At 43.4% G+C, this 18,836-nt stretch overlaps 1 protein-coding gene across 2 annotated transcripts in view; it reads left to right on the top strand.

The window, feature by feature from the left end:
* Window positions 1-18,145, top strand: part of PTGR1 (prostaglandin reductase 1) — a 28,770-nt gene extending 10,625 nt beyond the window's left edge. The window contains exons 1-10 of one of the 2 annotated variants that reach the window (XM_059833871.1): window positions 1,915-1,936; window positions 6,959-7,065; window positions 9,009-9,054; window positions 9,737-9,796; window positions 11,578-11,745; window positions 13,133-13,250; window positions 13,545-13,700; window positions 15,282-15,387; window positions 16,425-16,543; window positions 17,499-18,145. In XM_059833871.1, the coding sequence (XP_059689854.1) occupies window positions 6,960-7,065; window positions 9,009-9,054; window positions 9,737-9,796; window positions 11,578-11,745; window positions 13,133-13,250; window positions 13,545-13,700; window positions 15,282-15,387; window positions 16,425-16,543; window positions 17,499-17,609 (990 nt within the window). In that variant the 5' untranslated portion in view covers window positions 1,915-1,936; window position 6,959 and the 3' untranslated portion in view covers window positions 17,610-18,145. Of the gene's footprint in view, window positions 1-1,914; window positions 1,937-6,958; window positions 7,066-9,008; window positions 9,055-9,736; window positions 9,797-11,577; window positions 11,746-13,132; window positions 13,251-13,544; window positions 13,701-15,281; window positions 15,388-16,424; window positions 16,544-17,498 lie in introns of those variants that run through there. The other variant, XM_059833870.1, reaches the window with a different exon arrangement.
* The last annotated feature ends 691 nt before the right edge of the window (window positions 18,146-18,836 follow it).

The following is an 18,836-nucleotide window of genomic DNA, read 5'->3' as shown; positions in this document are numbered from 1 at the left end:
GACACTCTCGTTTACAGACCATAGGAAATGTGTCAGTCAGAGCTCACATGAGTGACCAGTGTTGATCAGTAGTGAGAGGCCAGTCTGTTAGGGGCTGTACGTCACTGTGGGATGGCTTCTCTGTCGTGGCACTGGGAGCGCTAGGATGGCATTTTGCACGGATATGCCCATTTTCACTCACTGTGGAATGTAACGGTAAAGTACTATGCTGAGCTGATGTGTGCTGCAGGAGCGGGGAGGTCCTCAGGCCCCTTTTGCCAGATGCTGTCTGCTGTCTAAAGCAGTGAGTGATACAACAGGTGCTGATCACTGCTCGGTGCTTCCACACTTCCACTGCAGTTCCTTAGACTCTCATTGGCTTCCCCCTTTTTTTTTTCCCCTCTTGCCCCTTTATCTTTTCATTTATTCATCTCAGTCTCCTTAATACTATGGATGTATTGGAGTGGTAACAGACAGCAGGTATGTCTCGGATACGCTAGGTGGGCTGAAGCAGCGAGTTTCCTTCTTGAGGGAGAAGCTGTTTGCATGCGTTACGAGCAGGAACTCATTTAAGGATGATTCCGCCCTTGTAATATTACAGAAATTCAGGAGGGGGCCTCAGCGGGATTGCTGGTGCTTGAAAGTAGGTTTGTAACTTCCCTTCTGAGCACACAGGGCTGTCTTACTACCCTACGCTGCAAGAGACAGGGGTGCTTAACTTTTGTGGAGGTAAGTAAGGAGAAATGAGGGATGGAGCAGTCAACGGACAGGCTTAGTACATACTGAAGTTCTTGCAGTAACTTTATAACATCAGGTACCAGACTGAGATTTCTTATCTTTTCCCGCTAAAACAAAATTGCTTGCCTGGTGTAGTCAAAAGTTTAGGTTTTAATGTAAATGGAGTTTTCTAGAATTCTAAGCTTAATGGAGCTTTTAAAAAAATTCAGTTTTCTTTGGCAGCTGTAAAATCAAGCAAATGAAACATTTCTCTCTGTGGCGCAGTAACACCATATCCCTGCAAATAGAAGAATCGAAACTGTGATGCAGTATGTCTCAACAGCTTTAAAGAAATTTTGCATTTACAGATGTTGCAGCATGTGCTTGGGCTGTATCAACATTTAAGCAAGGGGGAGGTAGAAAGAGAGCTTGAAAGAAGCTTAAGAGTGACCCACAGTGATCATGGAATCACAGCTGGCACTTCAAGAAGCTTTGGCTTGGTTTATCAGCCCAGGTCACCTGCAGTGTCTGATCTTCCTTCTTATCTGTGGGGTTCTTGCTTATTCTTTCTTATCAGGCATAGTTCTTAAGATTCTCATTTTATGTTGAATTTCTGAGAGCTGAACGGAAGCTGACGTGTTTCCCCTCCCCGTGTGAGCTTGCTCTGCAGGACTGTTGAACCTTTGTTGGAATTACAGCCTTGTAACAAAGTGCGGGGCAGCATGGTCTTTTTACCGAGCGATGACTACTCACCTCCAATCTTTGACCTCCTTCCAGGGCTTGATAGCATTGCATAAAGAAGTGAAGTTGCAGCTTTATTGTTTCACAATGCAGCGTCATGCTTGCTCAGGTATTTGCAGTATAGTGTCTGCCAAAAGTAGCATTGGAGTGGTTTGCCTTTATCTTAGTTTTCACCACAGGAAAAAAATAATTTCTGAGAAAACATTGTAATAGCTAAGCCAGAGGGGAGGAACAAATAATTTTTGCTAAGACTTGCAGGCACTTATGATTTGAAACCATATTAATTCCCGGGTAATTGGTAATCCTGTAATGTATGGTGAATCCTGAGGTAGCCTCTGGATTATGACTCCCTTGGCAGTCTCTACTGCTGAGAATTCCTTGTAATTTTGTTAATTTGTTTTTTAAAGCCCTTTTAGAAAGTCCTTTATGCTGGTGCCTGGCAGATTGCTTTGAAATGCTGCAGGAGACTGCATTAATTGGACCTGGAGGAAGGGGCTAGGTGAGATGATGATTTCGTGAACAGCTTTGCTATTGTGGTGATCGGTGGTTTTTTTTCCTCAGCGCCGATCTACAAACTAATTATGTCTGAGAGACATACTTTACTCAGCTTTTCTTCCAGTGTAGCTGGGAGCATAGCTGTTCCTGCTTCAGAATGGAGATAAAAGGAAACAAGTACCACAGCCATATCTGCAAATTAATTGTGGGTGGCAGCAAGATGAACTGTTAAGCTAACCCCAGATTTGAATTGAATTTATTTGTAACTGACAGGCTTCCTTGTCCTCAAGGTTAGATTTGGGCAAGCCCAGGCTAGGAAACCATACCACACAAGATAGTAATGTTAGTTGGGGTTACTTAAGGAAAGGAAACTTTGCTGATTTGACTCATGCTTCCTTGAGAGCTTTACTACTCTTCTACTTTAATGTGAAGATTCCCAGATTTCAGGTATCACCACCAGCTCCTCAGCCTCCAGTCAAACTCTCTCAATTTTCTCGGACTTGTCTGTCCTCTCTTTTATTCCTGACCTTCTCCAGTTCCTAGTATCTGCTATGGGATCCCAGTTTTCACCTCTTCCTTTGTCTCTTCTTTCCCCTCCCATTTTCCCCTGAATTGTGAACCTACTTCCCTGCTCTGATTTTGGGGATTGAGCTGTGATAACCTGTGTGAAGGTGCTTTGCTTGCAGCTCTGCTCCCATTTGCATCAACTGCAGTGTCTCAACACAAACTGGATCTTTGCTTCCTTACACATATTGTTAGTGCACAAAGCAGAGATTCTCCAATCCATTTCTTCTTTCCTAGGTTTCTGATTTTCTGGAAAAAGTTGATAAAAATTAATGTAAAACTTTAGTCTTTGACAACTTGATGGCCTAGACCAGAGGACAAGGAGGGTTTGAAGGACATCAGAATAGGTGCTGTTTTGGACTCAATTTCAGTAAAAGCTTTAATGGTTCTTTTGCAAGAATATTAGGCAGAAATGCATCACCTTATTTTTTTCCTGGGACTTGCTAGAAATTAATTATTTTTAAAAAAGCCTTTTTGTCACCTTCATGGACTGCCCTTTCTCAAATTTTTATCGTAGTTGCCTCTTTGCAGTAGTGATTATAATGGTCTATGAAACACTTTATACAGAAAACACACAAATGTATTATTCAAACCCACTGACACTGACAACAAAGCAGTTCTACAGCACAATGGTTACTGCTCTTGGAGCTGAGATGGTGGCTATCACATGCTTGGTCCAGTAATGCTTGTACTGGACCCCATAAATGTTGCATCACTGCTGTTTATGCTTTAGAGTTCTTTAATATGCTTAAGCAATGTAGTTCTTACCAGTTCTTACGATTTTATGTCTAAACATACAAAATAATTTTGGTTTGTTAATCTGGAAATTGACTTGTGAATCCATTCATCAAGCATGTGTCTGTGTTCTGTGTTTCTGTTTGTTTAGTTGGGGCTTTTTGTTTTACAGCCTACAGAAAACACCCCTAGCCTTGAAGTGGCTGTAATAATGCTATTTCAGTAGAAGGTGAGAAGTGGTCAGCAGGAAATTTGTCCTGTTCCCAAAGTTAGGCCTAAATGCGATAAAAATGGTTCAGTGAAATTAATCTTTCAGTATTGTTTGTAGGAAGGATCATGGCTCTGCTGAGAAATCTGTGTATCACAGAAAGTAGAAATTTTTATAGGAATGTGAAGATTGGTGTGAATGGGAGGTCTGAGTGTAGAAGCACCAGAAGGAACAGCAGGAGAGAGATAGAAATGGCCAATACTGATGGCATCTAGAGGCACTTAGATTTGCAGATCATCGGGATTACAGCACATCTTTGTGCAGCTTCTAAGAAGACCAGATAGGGAAAACAAAGGACAGCCTAAAACAGAGGACATGTTCCTGTACTCGGAGACTAAAGTGAAGAATCAAGCTATTAAGAGATGATGGTGGGATCGTAAAGAACAGGGCTGGAGCCTTGAGGCACACAGACAAAAGAGGCAAAAAGCAATATTGACAAAAGTCAATACTGGTGACTCACAGAGGTAGGACAGGATGGGAGACAAAGCATTTCTGAAACACTGTTGGCTCCCTGGCGGTACAAATGGCACGTCAACTCATGGCTGCCACTCCAGCTAGCATACCTTGTCCTGCTTATTACTGGCTGGAGCACTTGGGTACCTGTGTCTGAACGCAGGACACACTGCTGGGACAAACACCTCTTAGTGCTTGTGGGTGTAAGCGAGCGAGCGAGATCAGTTTTGTGTTATTCCGAACTCACCTTTTGCTCCTGTAAGCTCCTTTGCTGAGTTTGCATTGTTGTTGCTGCAGTGTCGCAATATCTTTTTTTACTGAAAAGTAAGATAAGCATCATTGATACCAAAGCAAATGCAGCAGCAGATGGAAATGCCAGGGGAGTGCCACCTGCTTTTTTTTTTAAGAAAAAACGTTTGCAGGTCAGATGGCAATTGCTGCAGATAAGTTTTCTGTGACCTTGGTTCTTGTGATTTTATGTGGGACGTGAGGAACGCTGGTTTTGGCTGCCCACTTAACGAATGTGAGATGCTTTGACAGTGAGCTTGATGATACTTCTTCCATTTTGTGGAAGACGTACATGTCCTGATACAGGTAATTTCCCCAGCACACACTCCTAATGCAGAAACCCTTCACCTATGCTGTGTTTCTCATCGAGCAACCAGGAATATCCCTGGTTCATCACAGAAAGTTGCTGAGTGTGATACCTGTATCAGTTCCAGCAGCTGGACAATTAGAGCTATTGCTTAATAGATGTAACCAAACCAAAGAGCGAAATATTTTGTAATTTAGAAATAGTTGGAATAATTGTAAGATAGGGAGCTCCGGGGTAATCTCACTTTAGACAGCTTGGCCTTGGAGGAACAGAAGCATGGAACCATGAAGATAAGAAAGCTGCAAGATGCGTACAAAAGCAGCCTTGAAGGACATGATGTACGTGATCCCAGGACTGAGCTTGCGCAGAAACAAAAGTCAGTCAGTGAACACAGTGAAGAAGAGTATGAGCCTTCATCTGAAGACTCCCGATGACCACCCGAGACACTAACAAGCATGCACAAAGGACATTAGCATATATTAATAAGTTCTCGGAAATAGGATGAATATGTATAACAATTCTGGGAAGCCAAATGCATGTGTATGTAATAAGCCAATATAAGCTACAGACTAACCCTGTTTAGGCATGCGCACTAGGTGGAATTATCTCCTGTGCATCCGGCGCTGCAGTAAAGAATGCCTGCTTTCTAACCTACAAACAAGTGCTAGAGAGTTCTTTTATGACCGACTTCTGCGGTAACAAGTCCTGATGAGTTTCTGGGTCTGGTGGCTTTTGCTTTTATGTAAATAATATTCTCGCTGGTCCTTGCTTTTGTGTCTTTAAAAAGTTTTGTTTGTTTTCTCAGGTCTCTGTTCCTAAGCAGTACTTTTATCTTCATGTGTTTTGTAGTTAAACATGCTGCTACATATTGGTCTATTTACACTTTCCACCCTTCATATTCTCCTTGAATATTTTGACAAGAAAAATAAAAGCTGAAGACAGACAGTCCCTGGGCAAAGTTTTCTCCCATGCCACATGCCTCATTGCAACACAGTTGAGGCAAAATGTCAAAGCTCGCTACTGTTTCTTAAGGTGGCTCTGCAATGCACAGACATCCCAGTAGGCAGAGGCACAGCCACGCAAGCTCTGATCCTTTGGGGTGTGCACTGGGAACAGTGAAGATGTCAGAGCACACGCGTGGGTACGGCTGTCCTTTGAGACCCTGCAGGCATCTCGCTATGTAAATGTCATGATAGTGTTCTCTTGTGATAGTGGCATGCGTATGGATCATTTGCTGTGTTAAATGATGCATTGAACAATGAATTTTACATTCGTTTATAATTAGGTATTTTTTCCTCAGTGGTAGAACTCTTTAAGACTTTTACGGCTTGACTGGTAAAATGTGATTTGAAGAAACTCCTGCTCTGGAGGATAGTCTCAGTCTCTAGACTGCAGTATCGTGTGGTTTCTAAGACCGTGGGTTTTGTGTATTTAGCTCAGCATGTTGCAGAACATTCCTGTGCAATTTGCTGGGTGCTAATAGGAGCAGTTTGTAAGGGTGATCTCAAAACTTAATAGGAGAAAGGTGAATCACACTGGGTGTGCCCTGTGCCAGGTTTACTGAGGGTTTACACTTGCTGCTGGGGAAGTGGACTGAGAGTGGTACCTGCTCTGTGAATAAAAGCAGATGACTTTGACTTTTAGGAGGTGTGTGTGACAGAAGGAGTCCAGCCACCAAGTTGGGTGCAGAAGGTTATCGCCTGGCCTTGTCAGCAGGAGACAGTTTTCCACCTGCCTTCTCTACGTATAAACTTCTCTCTCTTTGCCCCTGTTGATGCACTTGTTTATAGGAAGGAAAAAGGGACTGTGGAGGTAAAACAAATGCAAGTCATTCGTTTGCTTCCATCTTGTACGGAAAATGCTGGTGACAATGTGCTCCCAGTTTCAAGCCCTGAGCTTGGCAACTGGAGAAGTGTTTTCTTTCAGTGTACTGGGTATCTCAGAAACAGGTCTTTCTTACCTTTGTATTTCTCACTTGCACTTTGGTTCAAGCTTGTAAAAGTTTAGGTTCGGTACTCACCCCATGTAATCTGGGCAAAAGAGTGCATTTAAGTGTTTGGGGTTTTTTCCTTCCAGGATTTTTTTTCTCCTAAAGTAGTAGATTTTCCCTCTTCAATTTCTTTAGAGTGGGAGCCATATGCCTTGCAGGGGCTGACCTCCCACACCAGGGCTTGCTGCCAGCAGGCAGGTCGCAGGAAGCTCTGAGTCACTTAGGCACTGAGAGGGCTTTTCAGAGTTTTTCTTCGTCTGGCAATATTGCTGCAGGATGCAAGCAGAGGCTGTCTTGTGTGACAGCATGTTATCAAGCTACTTTTCCGCTTCATAAAGTTTAAACCAGCCCCCACGAACAGCCCATCACCGTTGGGTATCTCTTTGACAGGTGCTCTTCAGCTTCTCTGTTTGTTGTACAGGATGGTGACTGCCAAGGCATGGGTTCTGAAGAAGCATTTTGAGGGTTTCCCCAAAACCAGTGACTTTGACCTAAAGAAGATAGAGCTTCCAAACCTAAAGGATGGAGGTAAGTGGAGTGCTACCTGTTTTTATTTTTTCCAGAGGTTGTCTGGTTGATGACAAATGGCTGCGCATCTGTAGAACTGTTTGTATGTTTCTCAGGCTTGGATTTTCAAAAAAGGGTTGGCACGGCTTATGGCAATCTATGCAGCTTAGCAGAGAAGGACGATTGCTGAAGAACATGTACGCTGATGGGTTTGGTGGGTTTTAAGATATGCTGCCTTCTGATAATACCCTTAGAAACAGTGGCTGAGCTCTTTTAACTCCAGCGTGCAGTGGCTCTCGCATGCCTTTCACAGTCTCACACTGCCTAATCACACATGGTGCTTGATGGCAAAGGTGGTTGAATATGCTTGCAAATAAAGCTTACTGGAGAAAATTGCTGAAGTGATATGCTCTCAAAACTGACAGCCACAAGGAAACAGAATTAATTTAATTTAGAAAGAGGGAACTGAACCTTGATGCAGAGCATATGAGGTAACTGTAGTAAAACCCAAACTTGTTTTCCTGGTGAAAGGTTTTCATCTACTTTATTTTGCAAAATCCTTTGGAGAAAGCTGGAGACTATGGTAGCCTCTGGCAGTAGGTTTTCATTGGAGTTTTTCATGCTGACAGGGAAGGTATTGAGGATAGTGCTGGAATGGGAGCGAGCCTGCAGCTGGGAGACCTTGGGGCTGGACTCATGTAAGCTGGTCTTTCATTTTAAGCAGCAACAAGGCAAGACTTCTGTCTGCATTCAACATCTGGGTTTTTTGCCAGTGCTTATCTGTTGTATTTGACCTGTTGTGACAGCAAGAGAAAGTGAATAAAAAGCGAAAAAAAAATGCACAGGTTTTATTCCTGTGTTCCTCTATTTTGAAAAGGGTAGGGAATATGATAACTTATTTTATGCAAAATCTGTTTATAAAAGAATGAACCTTGATTTTTGGCTTCACATGGACATCCGTACCATGCTGTCTTGAACTTCACCCCACCACTTGTCCTTTACAAAATTTACTCCAGTTTAGAAGGTATGCCAGAGAAATTGCATTGAAGTGCTAGTTATGTTTACAGCTTAAAGGTTTAAAAGGTGGTTTCTTCTTACATATACTTTCAAGCATTTTCATAGCATGTGTACTTCTATAGCAGACATACTTAAAAATCTCATGCCTGTGGGTATTTAAGAACATGGAGTCATTTCTTTCTTCCCATTTTAATTCCTACAGCAAGAAGAGGCATAACTTCGTACTAGATTAACACTTTTAAAGGAGATGGCCTTTCTTGTTATGTTGCATGGCCTTGACTATTCTTCCTGCTCACTCCGAGTAATGGGAAAATATTTATATCTGAATATATTTCTAGCTGGTACTAGCTAGACCACTGCAGCACAGGCAATGAAAAATATTATTAGGTGGAGATGAACAGGTAAAACTGCTGTGTGAATGAAAACTTAAATGAAAATTTGTTTAACAGTATGGTTCGCAAGAACTAGTGGCATTGGAGACAGTAAAGTGGACTAGGCTACCTAGAAAAGATAGCCTAATGCTTTCTGTTTAAGGCTGCAAAGTGGTGTTTATATTTGACCTGGGCCAAGGTTTCTTACCACCATCTGCTGGTTGAGTCACGGGAAAGCATTTTGTATCTGGGTGGAAGGTAAGTTAGTGTTTTGCTTAGGGAGGTCTGACCTCTTGAGCCTTCTATTGAGAGAGGAGGCAGAAAAACAGGGTTGAAAAGAAGCTAGCCTGCTAAAGAGGCACTAAAGAAAGTGTCTTTTATAACAGCACAGCGATAATCCAGGCAAAACTAATGAATGTAGTAGTTGTTTCTGGTAGTTTTTCCCTAAAGGATGATGGGATATGGGGTTTTTGAGCTGTCAGGAATTCCTATAGCTTTTGTTGAAAGACTGACTTGTGGAAACTATGCTTTACTGCACTGCTAATGCCCAGGAATTTGCTTTGTCTTTTGTTCCAGAGTTGCTGCTTGAATCAGTGTTTCTCAGTGTCGATCCTTACATGAGGTATATTTTTTTCTTCTTTTTAAATTGCTGGATAAGATACCTTATTTGATTTCCCACTTAAACCTCAAAAGAACATGTACTGGGAGCATTCCCTGTTGCCAGAGTCCTAGATACCTTTGTCTGCTTTTTATAAATTGTGTGTAAATTACAAGACTCCCAATACAGCACTGTGCCAGATTTAGCCAGACATTAGGATAACAATGCTGCAGCCCTAGACTTTTCTTGGACTCTGCTGTTGTTCCTTGTCATGTCTCTTCCACTGGAATGTAATGGGCTCAAATGAGACTGCAGCCATGTTGCAGTAGCTGCTTCACTTACCTCAGCAAGCTTGTACTTAAGGATGCATATTCTAAATATGAAATTGCTCATATGCCCATGTTAATAGGTGGTAGGTCAAGCACAGGGAGACTGGGTAGTTCGAAAAAGTCTGGTGGACCCTAGTGACAGAGATAGTTCTTTGGAGTCCCAAACACTCTAGCCCAGTATTCAGTCAAGATGGGATGCTCAAGTAGCTGGCTATGGAAAACATCCAGTTACGGCATTACAATGACAAGCTCTTTACGATGTGTTCAACATCACTGCTTATGCTCTCTTTCTGGGTCAGACAGTAGGTACTGTTTCATAGCATATCTGGAACATCACTAAAGTTGCTTACAGTAAGCCATCTCTCTGCCTGTTACAGACCTTACAGTCGAAGGGACATGAAGGAAGGGGACATAATGATAGGCACACAGGTTGCCAGGTAAGATCTTCAGTTCTCACATGGCAGATCTCGAAGGAATGTACTGGCATTCAAGACATCTGCAGCCTGCATTTGGGCCCCTCACTACAAGAAGGACATTGAGGTGCTGGAGTGTGTCCAGAGAAGGGTGACGAAGCTGGTGAGGGGTCTGGAACACAAGTCTGATGAGGAGCGGCTGAGGGAACTGGGGTTGTTCAGTCTGGAGAAGAGGAGGCTGAGGGGAGACCTTATTGCTCTCTACAACTACCTGAAAGGAGGTTGCAGAGAGGTGGGTGTTGGCCTCTTCTCCCAAGTGACTAGTGACAGGACTAGAGGAAATGGCCTCAAGTTGCACCAGGGGAGGTTCAGGCTGGATATTAGGAAAAAGTTCTTTACTGAGAGAGTAGTGAAACATTGGAACAGGCTGCCCAGGGAGGTGGTAGAGTCACCCTCTCTGGAGGTATTCAAGGAGCGTGTGGATGTGGCATTGTGGGATGTGGCTTAATGGGCATGGTGCTGTATGGGGTGGGTTGTTTTGGTGTGGGTTGTGGTGTGTTTTGTGGGTTGTGTGGTGGTTTTTTTAGTTTTTTTTTTTTTTCATGGTTGGACTTGATGACCTTACAGGTCTTTTCCAACCTTAGTGATTCTGTGTGATTCTGTGTGATCTGTTCTCGACATGAGTCTGCATACTTCTGCAACTGTATTCTTATCTGTAATTCGTTGGAATGTGTTTTTCCTCTAAGAACCTCTTTCTCTTCTTGGAGAGCTTTTAGACCTCTGATACAACGTATATGTTATTTCTGGTGATAATTTTTCAAAGGAAATTTTTACAAGCAGAGGTATGAAGGACTGACCATTGTACTTGCCATAAGTATCGACTTCACATTTTAAAATCTGCTGTGCTAGTAATTGCATGCCCAAAACCATGCATGCTGTCTACTCCAGCTGCGATAACCTCAGCATCACCTGAGATACAGCTCTAGCCAAAGGGTTATCTAACCTTAAATCCATCCTTTCCCATGCTTGTGGTAATTTAGCTACACAGACGTTTGCCTTTGTCAGCTTGTTCCTGCTGTGCTGTCTCTAAGTTGCTGTCCAGGAACATCTGTGGCCTTTGACTCTTGTGTTTCTCTGCAGGAACACTGAGGACTGGGATATATTTAACAACCAAGTCTGCTGAACAGAAGGCCAACTGTTTCCAATATTTCAAAGCTGCTTACCTACCCCTTCCCAGCGTAGTTCTCCCATTGGGCTAATAAAGTTGAATTTTCATTTGGCATAGAGACACTGCAAGTATGAACTTCTCCTTGTTATTAGATACTGCTTTCTGTCTGGTTTTGTTACCCCAAGAGGTTCCATCTTCAGGGTTTTCAACCTTTAAATGAGGTGCAGGTTGTCTGAGAAGGGAACTGCCTGTTATAGGCTACCTGTGACTACCTGCTTTTCCACCCTTTAATCCTGGCATGCTCTTTCCTGCCTTCTAACTCACAGAAGCCTAGTCTGAAGTCATACCAGACTGGTCCTAGTCAAAAAAAGTCATCAACCGTGTGGGAACAATGGATTTGTTGTGGGCAGGGCTGAGTCTAGAATCATCTTGCTCAGTATCCCTCTGGTGATGAGAGATTGTAGACATTTCAGGAAAGACATCAGAAGCCTACAGCATCAGCAGGTATGGGCTATATGTCCTGACACGAAATACTTCTTTTCTCCTGCATCACAGGGCAACACGAATACAGGAGGGAAGAGCCAGTGATGATTTGTCTCTGACAGGGTATTTTTTTTTTCCTTCTTCTTTTAAACAGGGTTGTAGAAAGCAAGAATCCTGCTTTCACAGTAGGGGCCTTTGTCGTGGCTGGAAGTGGCTGGAGAACTCATTTCATCTCTGATGGGAAAGACCTGCAACTCCTTCCTTCCAGTTGGCCAGAATCACTCCCCAAATCTCTGGCTCTTGGGACGGTTGGCATGCCAGGGTGAGTTTCGAGATCCAAAGGCAGCTATCCCCTGCATTTTGCTGTGCAGGATATTTCTGCCTATCTGTATGACCTTCTTCCCTCGTCTTGTTCTACCAGTATGTTGTCTGCTCACTGTGGTAAAACACATGTGTGCTTCTGGATGCCCTTACTCTGTATAGGGCCTGAAGTTTGACCCATCCTCTAGATCAGAGGAGATTTGCCTTGGAGTTTGTGGTGCCTCTCCTTGAGGAGTTATAATAAGGTAGGAAGAGCATCCAGGAGGGGCTGGAAAGAATCTATTTCAATCTGAATTAGCCTCAGTGGAAAGACTCAAACTTCACTGGCACCTGGACTGGTCTGCTTTTGCTGATTGAGCTCTTCTGTTATCACTGTATTTCCAGAATTGCCCCCAAAATGGCAGAAGACAGCTGTCATATCGTGCAGCAAAATGGAGGTCCTTTAAATTGCACTGCAGCAGACAGAGCTCCTGTGCTTCAGAATCTGTATTCACTACTGCAGTCTCTCAGGCATCTTCTCACATTTCTTCTCTCTTTCTCTGTAGTTTGTATGGGAAATCAGGACTTGGTCAGTCCTGTTGACAGGGAAGGCTTTCAAAATGGTTGTAACATTGTGTGTGATGCAGAACTTCTCAGATTTCATTTTGACATCAGGCAAGATGCATGTTTTTCCAGACAGCTGCTAGATGGATTCAGTTCACCCTTTCAGTTCAGACCCAGTGGGAAGCTCTAAGCTTGAATTTAGAAGTTAGAAGAAAAGTTTGTTGGAATTCTGGGCCAGTTGATCACGTTGCTTCAGGAAGCTTGCAGAGCCTGATGTCATTCAGTATTTATGTGATCAGTGGAAGATGCTTGAGCTAAACTTTAGTGGTTCCTACAGATTACTATTCACCCGGTAGCCATAGCTCTGCACAGTAGTCCTCAGGAGAAGGACGCCCATCAGTTCAGCAAGGTTTTGCCACCATTTTTTCTTTTTCTGCTAGCTTTGATTTGTGATGAGTATCATTTAATCTTTGCCTCAATCTGGCAGATACCAGCTGTCTACTGACCTCTGTCTAGCTTGGATTTACTCTCTCTTCCAGTGTGTAACTGAGTTGTCACCTTACCGAGTTATCTCTGTGTTTCTCCTTTCGGCTACTGAGCACAAGGAAAGCTGTTTTCACCTAAGGTAGACTTCTGCCACAGCATCCTGTTTCCCAGTAGTGTATTTGATTTCTTCTGGGATGGCTGTAAAAAAGCCAAATTAAGAAGTTTGGGTTAATTTTTGTAATTCATAAGGAAAGAGGAAAACTATATCTTGTTCTGGTTGTGGTTTTGGTTCAGTGTGGTCAAGTCACATCTCTGTGTCTGGTGTCTTTTATTCCTCACTGAACATTCTTTCTTCACAGCCTTACTGCGTATTTTGGTCTGCTGGAGGTCTGCAAGATGAAGCCAGGAGAGACAGTGCTGGTTAATGCTGCAGCTGGTGCTGTGGGCTCTGTGGTGGGGCAGCTCGCTAAAATTGGGGTGAGTGGCTTGAACTGCTCGTACTTGCTCCTTAGAAGACTCACGTGGGAGACAGGAATAAGGCCATGAATGATCAGGAGGGCAAGCATCCCTGAAGGCATGCCTACAGTAAGGTCTTGAGATGGCCCAAGCTCCTGAAGATGTAGCAAAGTTAGTTCAGTGTTTCCTAGAGCTTGGGAACTGGTATGGTGACGAGAACCTGACTTTAAGGGTGAGCCCTCTACACAGCACTCTGTGAGAGTCAGCCTGTGTTGTGGGGGGATGTTTAGAAATGTTTTTCTCCTTTCCTTGCAGGGCTGCAAAGTGGTTGGCTGTGCTGGCTCAGATGACAAGGTTGCCTATCTGAAAAAAATAGGCTTTGATGAAGCCTTTAACTACAAGACTGTTACATCTCTGGATGAAGCACTGCGTACAGCCTCTCCTGATGGCTACGACTGTTTCTTTGACAATGTAAGTTCAGAGAGAGGGCCTTCCCTGAGCAGACTGTCATTTTCCTTAAACTATAGCAGGAACACAATATTGAATACAACTAATTGAAGACTACACCAGGAACTCAATACTGAGTTCCATCTAACTGAGAAATGGTCTCTGTAAGAGCTTACTGCTTTCCTGTTCCCTTCCCACACTTATTTCTGTGGCTGACTTGGGCAGTAACAGAAAGAACAAAGACCAAAAGGCAAAGCTGGATTGTTGGCAGTGTTTGTGAATGGAGGGAGAGAAGCTTACCTTCACTTTCTGGAAAGTATGGCACATTTTGGGGAGGTGAGGGTCGCAGTGAACATTTAACTGCTGCCGAACAGAGAAAGCTCCAGTCCATTCCTGGCCCCACCTTGGACCACAGGCAGTTCTTTGCTGTTGCTGGAAGGGGAGCAAGTGTGAACGGCCTCACATTACATGGTCCAGGTGGCTACACTGGTACCTGTAAACAAAGAGTTGAAAGGCCCACTTGTAAAATTGCTGGAGTGGCCTGTAGAGGGTTTCTGACTGCTCCCAGGTACAGCTGGAGTTAACGGGGGCTATGGACTGTTCCTAATAGGCTGTTTGAATGTGACCATCTTGTGGAGGCTAAGAGAGTTTAACACTACGGATGCAGTCAAACCATGTCAGTTTGCCTTCAAGCCGGAGAACAAGCCCTGGCTTTTTTAATTTTCTAGTATAGCTAACATATGCCTTATACCTGAAAATATAATATCTGGCATAGGGGTATTAGCTGAGATACTGGCCTAACACTCCCTGGCTAGCTACCTGGTTTAAAGGGCAGCCATCATCACCCCTTTAGCATGTCTTTCTCTCAGCAGTCTGTCCCCCGATCCAGGGACGACGGCACTGTTATTCTGTGTGGATTGCAACGCATCTGCCTTGCCCTGGCAATTGATGTGAATGCGTGGTGCCAGGGCAAAGCACTTGCCTCTGTGGCAGGAGCTCCTGGTTGCCTTGCCTCACCCTTCCAAATTTCGTGTCCTGTGCTGCTAAGGTATTCAATAGCTTTTACAGTCACGTCCTTTCCCTTCCTTCTCACTTCCAACTTTTGTGCACAGCTCTTCCCAGCAGTACATTTTCTCACAGCTTTTCTCTGTTAAAAGCTTCTGAGCACAGCACATCCCTATTTGGGAGAAGGGGATCGTTAAGGAAAAACTTGACATCACCATGATGTGAAAAGGTAAAAGTGCAGACTGGTGTGGGGGAAAGCAGAGGTGGTGCTTCTTAGTGCCCCTAGACATGCCCCTTAGGAGGAGGGATCTAAGGGCAAGTCCTGCCCAACACTTCCAAACCAAGCTTTGTGAAGCAGATTTAGAATTAAAACAGATTCCCTGTGTTCGTAACTAATTTTTAGAGGAGTGAGATAGAGTCCTTGTAGGTGTTGACTAAGTGTAAGGGTTTCTGCAGCCACCGAGTCTTTGGAGTAGTGTAACTCACCTCTTCACCCCTTGATTGAACCTGTTGGTGCAACAATGCAAGGTTGGCAGGTTTTGGCAGTCAATGCCAAGCACTGGATTGTCTCTAATGCTGCACATGCTCTGGTTCTTGTAGGTGGGTGGAGAATTTGCCAGTATTGCTATCAACCAGATGAAGAAATATGGAAGGATTGCAGTCTGTGGAGCCATCTCTCTGTACAACGACTCCGTGCCTCAGAAAGGTGCGGGCCTGCTTTCTTGTGTCTAAGTTTATTTCCTGTTTGGTGAAAGACATAATGGGAGTCTCTTGAGATTTTATTGGTTGTTTCTGTACGCCATTTGAGTGTATGTATATGTGTGTACATTTCGGTAACTAACTGCTGCTCTGGGGCAGCAGGAGTGTGACCACTCTCCTTGTGTGTCCATGCAGTCATCCCCTGCTGTGCACATTCATATCGGATAGAGAACATCAGCTGATTAGAAATGGAAGGAGAGACTAAACTACTTAAAACGGGATTCCCCGGGGCTCTAAGCAGATGCACATCAGTAGAAGGCAGGTGTGGTGGCATGATGCCATTTACACAGTACGTACTTTTAGATGAGAGAATGGATTTCCCTCGGGTTTTCAGATGAGGCAGCTTAGGGTTTGGGGTTTTTTTTTTCCCCCATAAGATTTCAGCTACTGGTGAAACTGCTGGGAAATGTGGCTGAGATGAATAATCACTTTCAATAGCATTAAGTTTTGCAAATTTGCCTTCTAGAAGAAGCGGGAGGTGTGAATTCTCTTTGACAACTGACTGGCTTTGGACTCCCAGATCACTTTAAAAATGGGACAGGCTTTTGAGAGTGGGGAGACTATCACACTTTTTTTTGACTGAGGGAACTGGTTTTTAACGTGTAACTTTTTTGAGATTTGGGAAGAGCATAACAGCTTGGCAGGCTATCAAACAAGCTGCCAAAACAGTATTTCCAGGATTCAGCTGAAACCCCTCAGCTGAAGCTGAAGCCACTTTATTTCTGAATGAAACTGTTTTCAGAAGTGTTGGGTGTTTAGCCCCACAGCTTTATGCATCAGGCCTTTGTTTCCCTGGGTGGCTGTCTGTCCATGAATCCTTGGTCTTTTGTCCCAGAAATTCTGTTTGGAAAAAATAGCAGTTGCTTCTGGCTGGAACAAAGTGATTCAGTGTTTTTTACTGGCTAAAAGCTTTCTTTAGGCATTGGATCTTACTTTAAATGAAACTGATATTGCAAGTGGTTTGCTGGTTTCATTCTCTTGCAGGGCCTTACGTGCAGGTTCCAATGATCTTCAAAGAGCTTCAAATGGAAGGGTTTATTGTGACCCGCTGGAATAACCGCCGGGAGGAAGGTCTGAAGGCACTGCTAAAATGGGTCATGGAGGTAGGGAAGGAAGGGGTAGTTTTCTGTAAGGTGTGCTCACACCATAGCTTCCCTCTTGGCAAGGGGTCTCTTGTCATGGATGTTGAAGTGAGGTCCCAGTATGATACTTTTCTTCCACCTGACTTGATCTTTGAGCCTTTTGGGGACACTCAAACCATAGTGAATATGCCTGATCCCTTCTGCGTGGATGAGACCTGCAATATTAGCTTGTGGACTTAGATATATTCCAGAACACATGTAGGCTTTGTAAAAGGATGCTTCCAGAGTAATTCAAAACAATTCTCTGGCAATGAAGAATTTAATATTTAGAGTATTTCCTCTATTTCTCATTCAGAAGTCTCCTTTCATTTGTAGCATGAGCAAGGATTTCTGTTGTAGTGTTGTGCTGGAAATTACTGGAATGGATGTTTTTATGGAATTAGGAGCTGGGCTTTAAAAGGACTTGATAGTGAATTTCTTAAGTTTTATTTTTCCAAATGGAGGCTGAGTTTAACACTTGGTTCATGACTGTGAAAAGCTTGTGGGTGTGAACACTAAAGGCTAAGAGGCTCTAGCTTTTACAAATATGAGTATTTGGGATGGCCTAGCTTTTGGTCACTTGGATTTGCAATTCCATACTTCCCTATGGGTAGAGACAAGCCTGGCTTTGGGGAAATAATCCCCTACCTGTCCATTGTTTGGGGACCAAGTAGCACTAAATCTGTCCTGGTGTGTTTTTATAGCAGTGGCTTTTGCTCTGTGTTATAACTCCAAGTAGAAGGTCCTGCAACAAAAGTAGGTCTTCACAACAGCCTACATAATTTTGCAAAGTTACCCTGCCGCATGCCAGCTTGCATGTTTCAGGTGAAACATACAGGCTGGAGAAAATTTTGTTGCAATTTAGTCTCCCAAAGATGGTATAACCTAGGCGGCTGGTGAATGAAAACTCAGCGATTTCCTTTCTTACTTTTTGCAGGGAAAAGTGAAGTACCGTGAAGAAGTCACTAAAGGATTTGAGAACATGCCAATGGCTTTCATTGGAATGTTAAAGGGAGAAAATATTGGAAAAGCTGTTGTAGAAGTCTGAAGATAACATATTCCTGGGAGACTGGCACAGGGGAATGGGATTCTGTTAAGTGCTTTTAACTCACGGATTGAAAGGCATGTTTCATTCAGTCTTTTTGCTGGACATTTGGTGATGATAACTTCTGTTAATAATTGGGCTAACACGTGTGAGTATATGCCAATCACTTTGCTCTTGAAGAACTTGAGAATTGCTTCCCAAAGCTACACAAAAAAAAAAGCGCCTTAAAACTGCCGAACTTCATCAGAACTGTAACAGATTTAATAGTAGCTTGAACCTTTCTGCGAGTTGGCTTGTAGAAAGTAAAAGCAATTCCAGAAGCTTTGCCAGCTGATGGCACATGTGATGACTAATGTTTACCCATTGATTTGGCCCAGAACTCCTCAAGAGGGTTTTTTTAACCTGTATCAAGGCGCAAACAACACCTGGGGGTTCCCTGCTTCTTCACTGGCTGGCTTTTCTTTTTTGCTTTCATCAGGAAATGTAGATGTATCAGTTACTCTGAGATAATGGAAAGAAAAAATAAATCTGTTAAGGGATTCTTTGCTTGTGTTATAGTTCTATTTGTGGAATGCCCTCCTCTTCACTTCATTGCGGTTAACACAGAGGGGCTAAAATATTACAAGAACTTAATTTATCCCAGTAGATCTCACAGTACAGGTGATATGGCTAGGTCACTTATTTTCTTGAGTAATTTGGCCTTTGGCATCCAAGCTTAGAGTTGACCTTGCCATGATGTTCACCCTGGTTCTCCTGGAAGATGAGATCAATATGCTGGCCCTAGTTGTGTTAAACTGGTGTCCAGGACCTGCGTGCTGCTGAGTGAAGGAGATGATAGGCAGATTAGCAACAATAATGATCTTGGATGTATTGAAAAAGCCAGAACAAGAGCCTGCTACTACAGGATACAGACAGGTATTGAAGGTGATGGCAATCCACCTTTAACCACTGTGGAGAACTTCTTGGTTAATTTTTAGGTCTCATTATTGATCTGTGAAGAGGGATCCTAAGTGGCCTTAAGGTCTTTGTAGTGCCAGGATTAGATGCTCTGTCTGTCAACAAGAGGAGATCACTTACTTACTTAAGGTGTAGATCAACTGATACTTGCTGAGTGAACAAAACACATGTCCTGAAATACAGGTTGACTGGCCACTGGGGAAATAAGGCATCTTTGTGCAAGCAGAGGAGAGGTTCTGGCTGCTTTATAGGGTTTTCTGAGGAGAATGAATT

Source organism: Gavia stellata, chromosome Z (genome assembly GCF_030936135.1).
Source record: "Gavia stellata isolate bGavSte3 chromosome Z, bGavSte3.hap2, whole genome shotgun sequence".
NCBI classification, from domain to species: Eukaryota; Metazoa; Chordata; class Aves; order Gaviiformes; family Gaviidae; genus Gavia; species Gavia stellata.
Note: the sequence above shows the minus strand (reverse complement) of the source record. Positions and strands in the feature narration are given on the sequence as shown.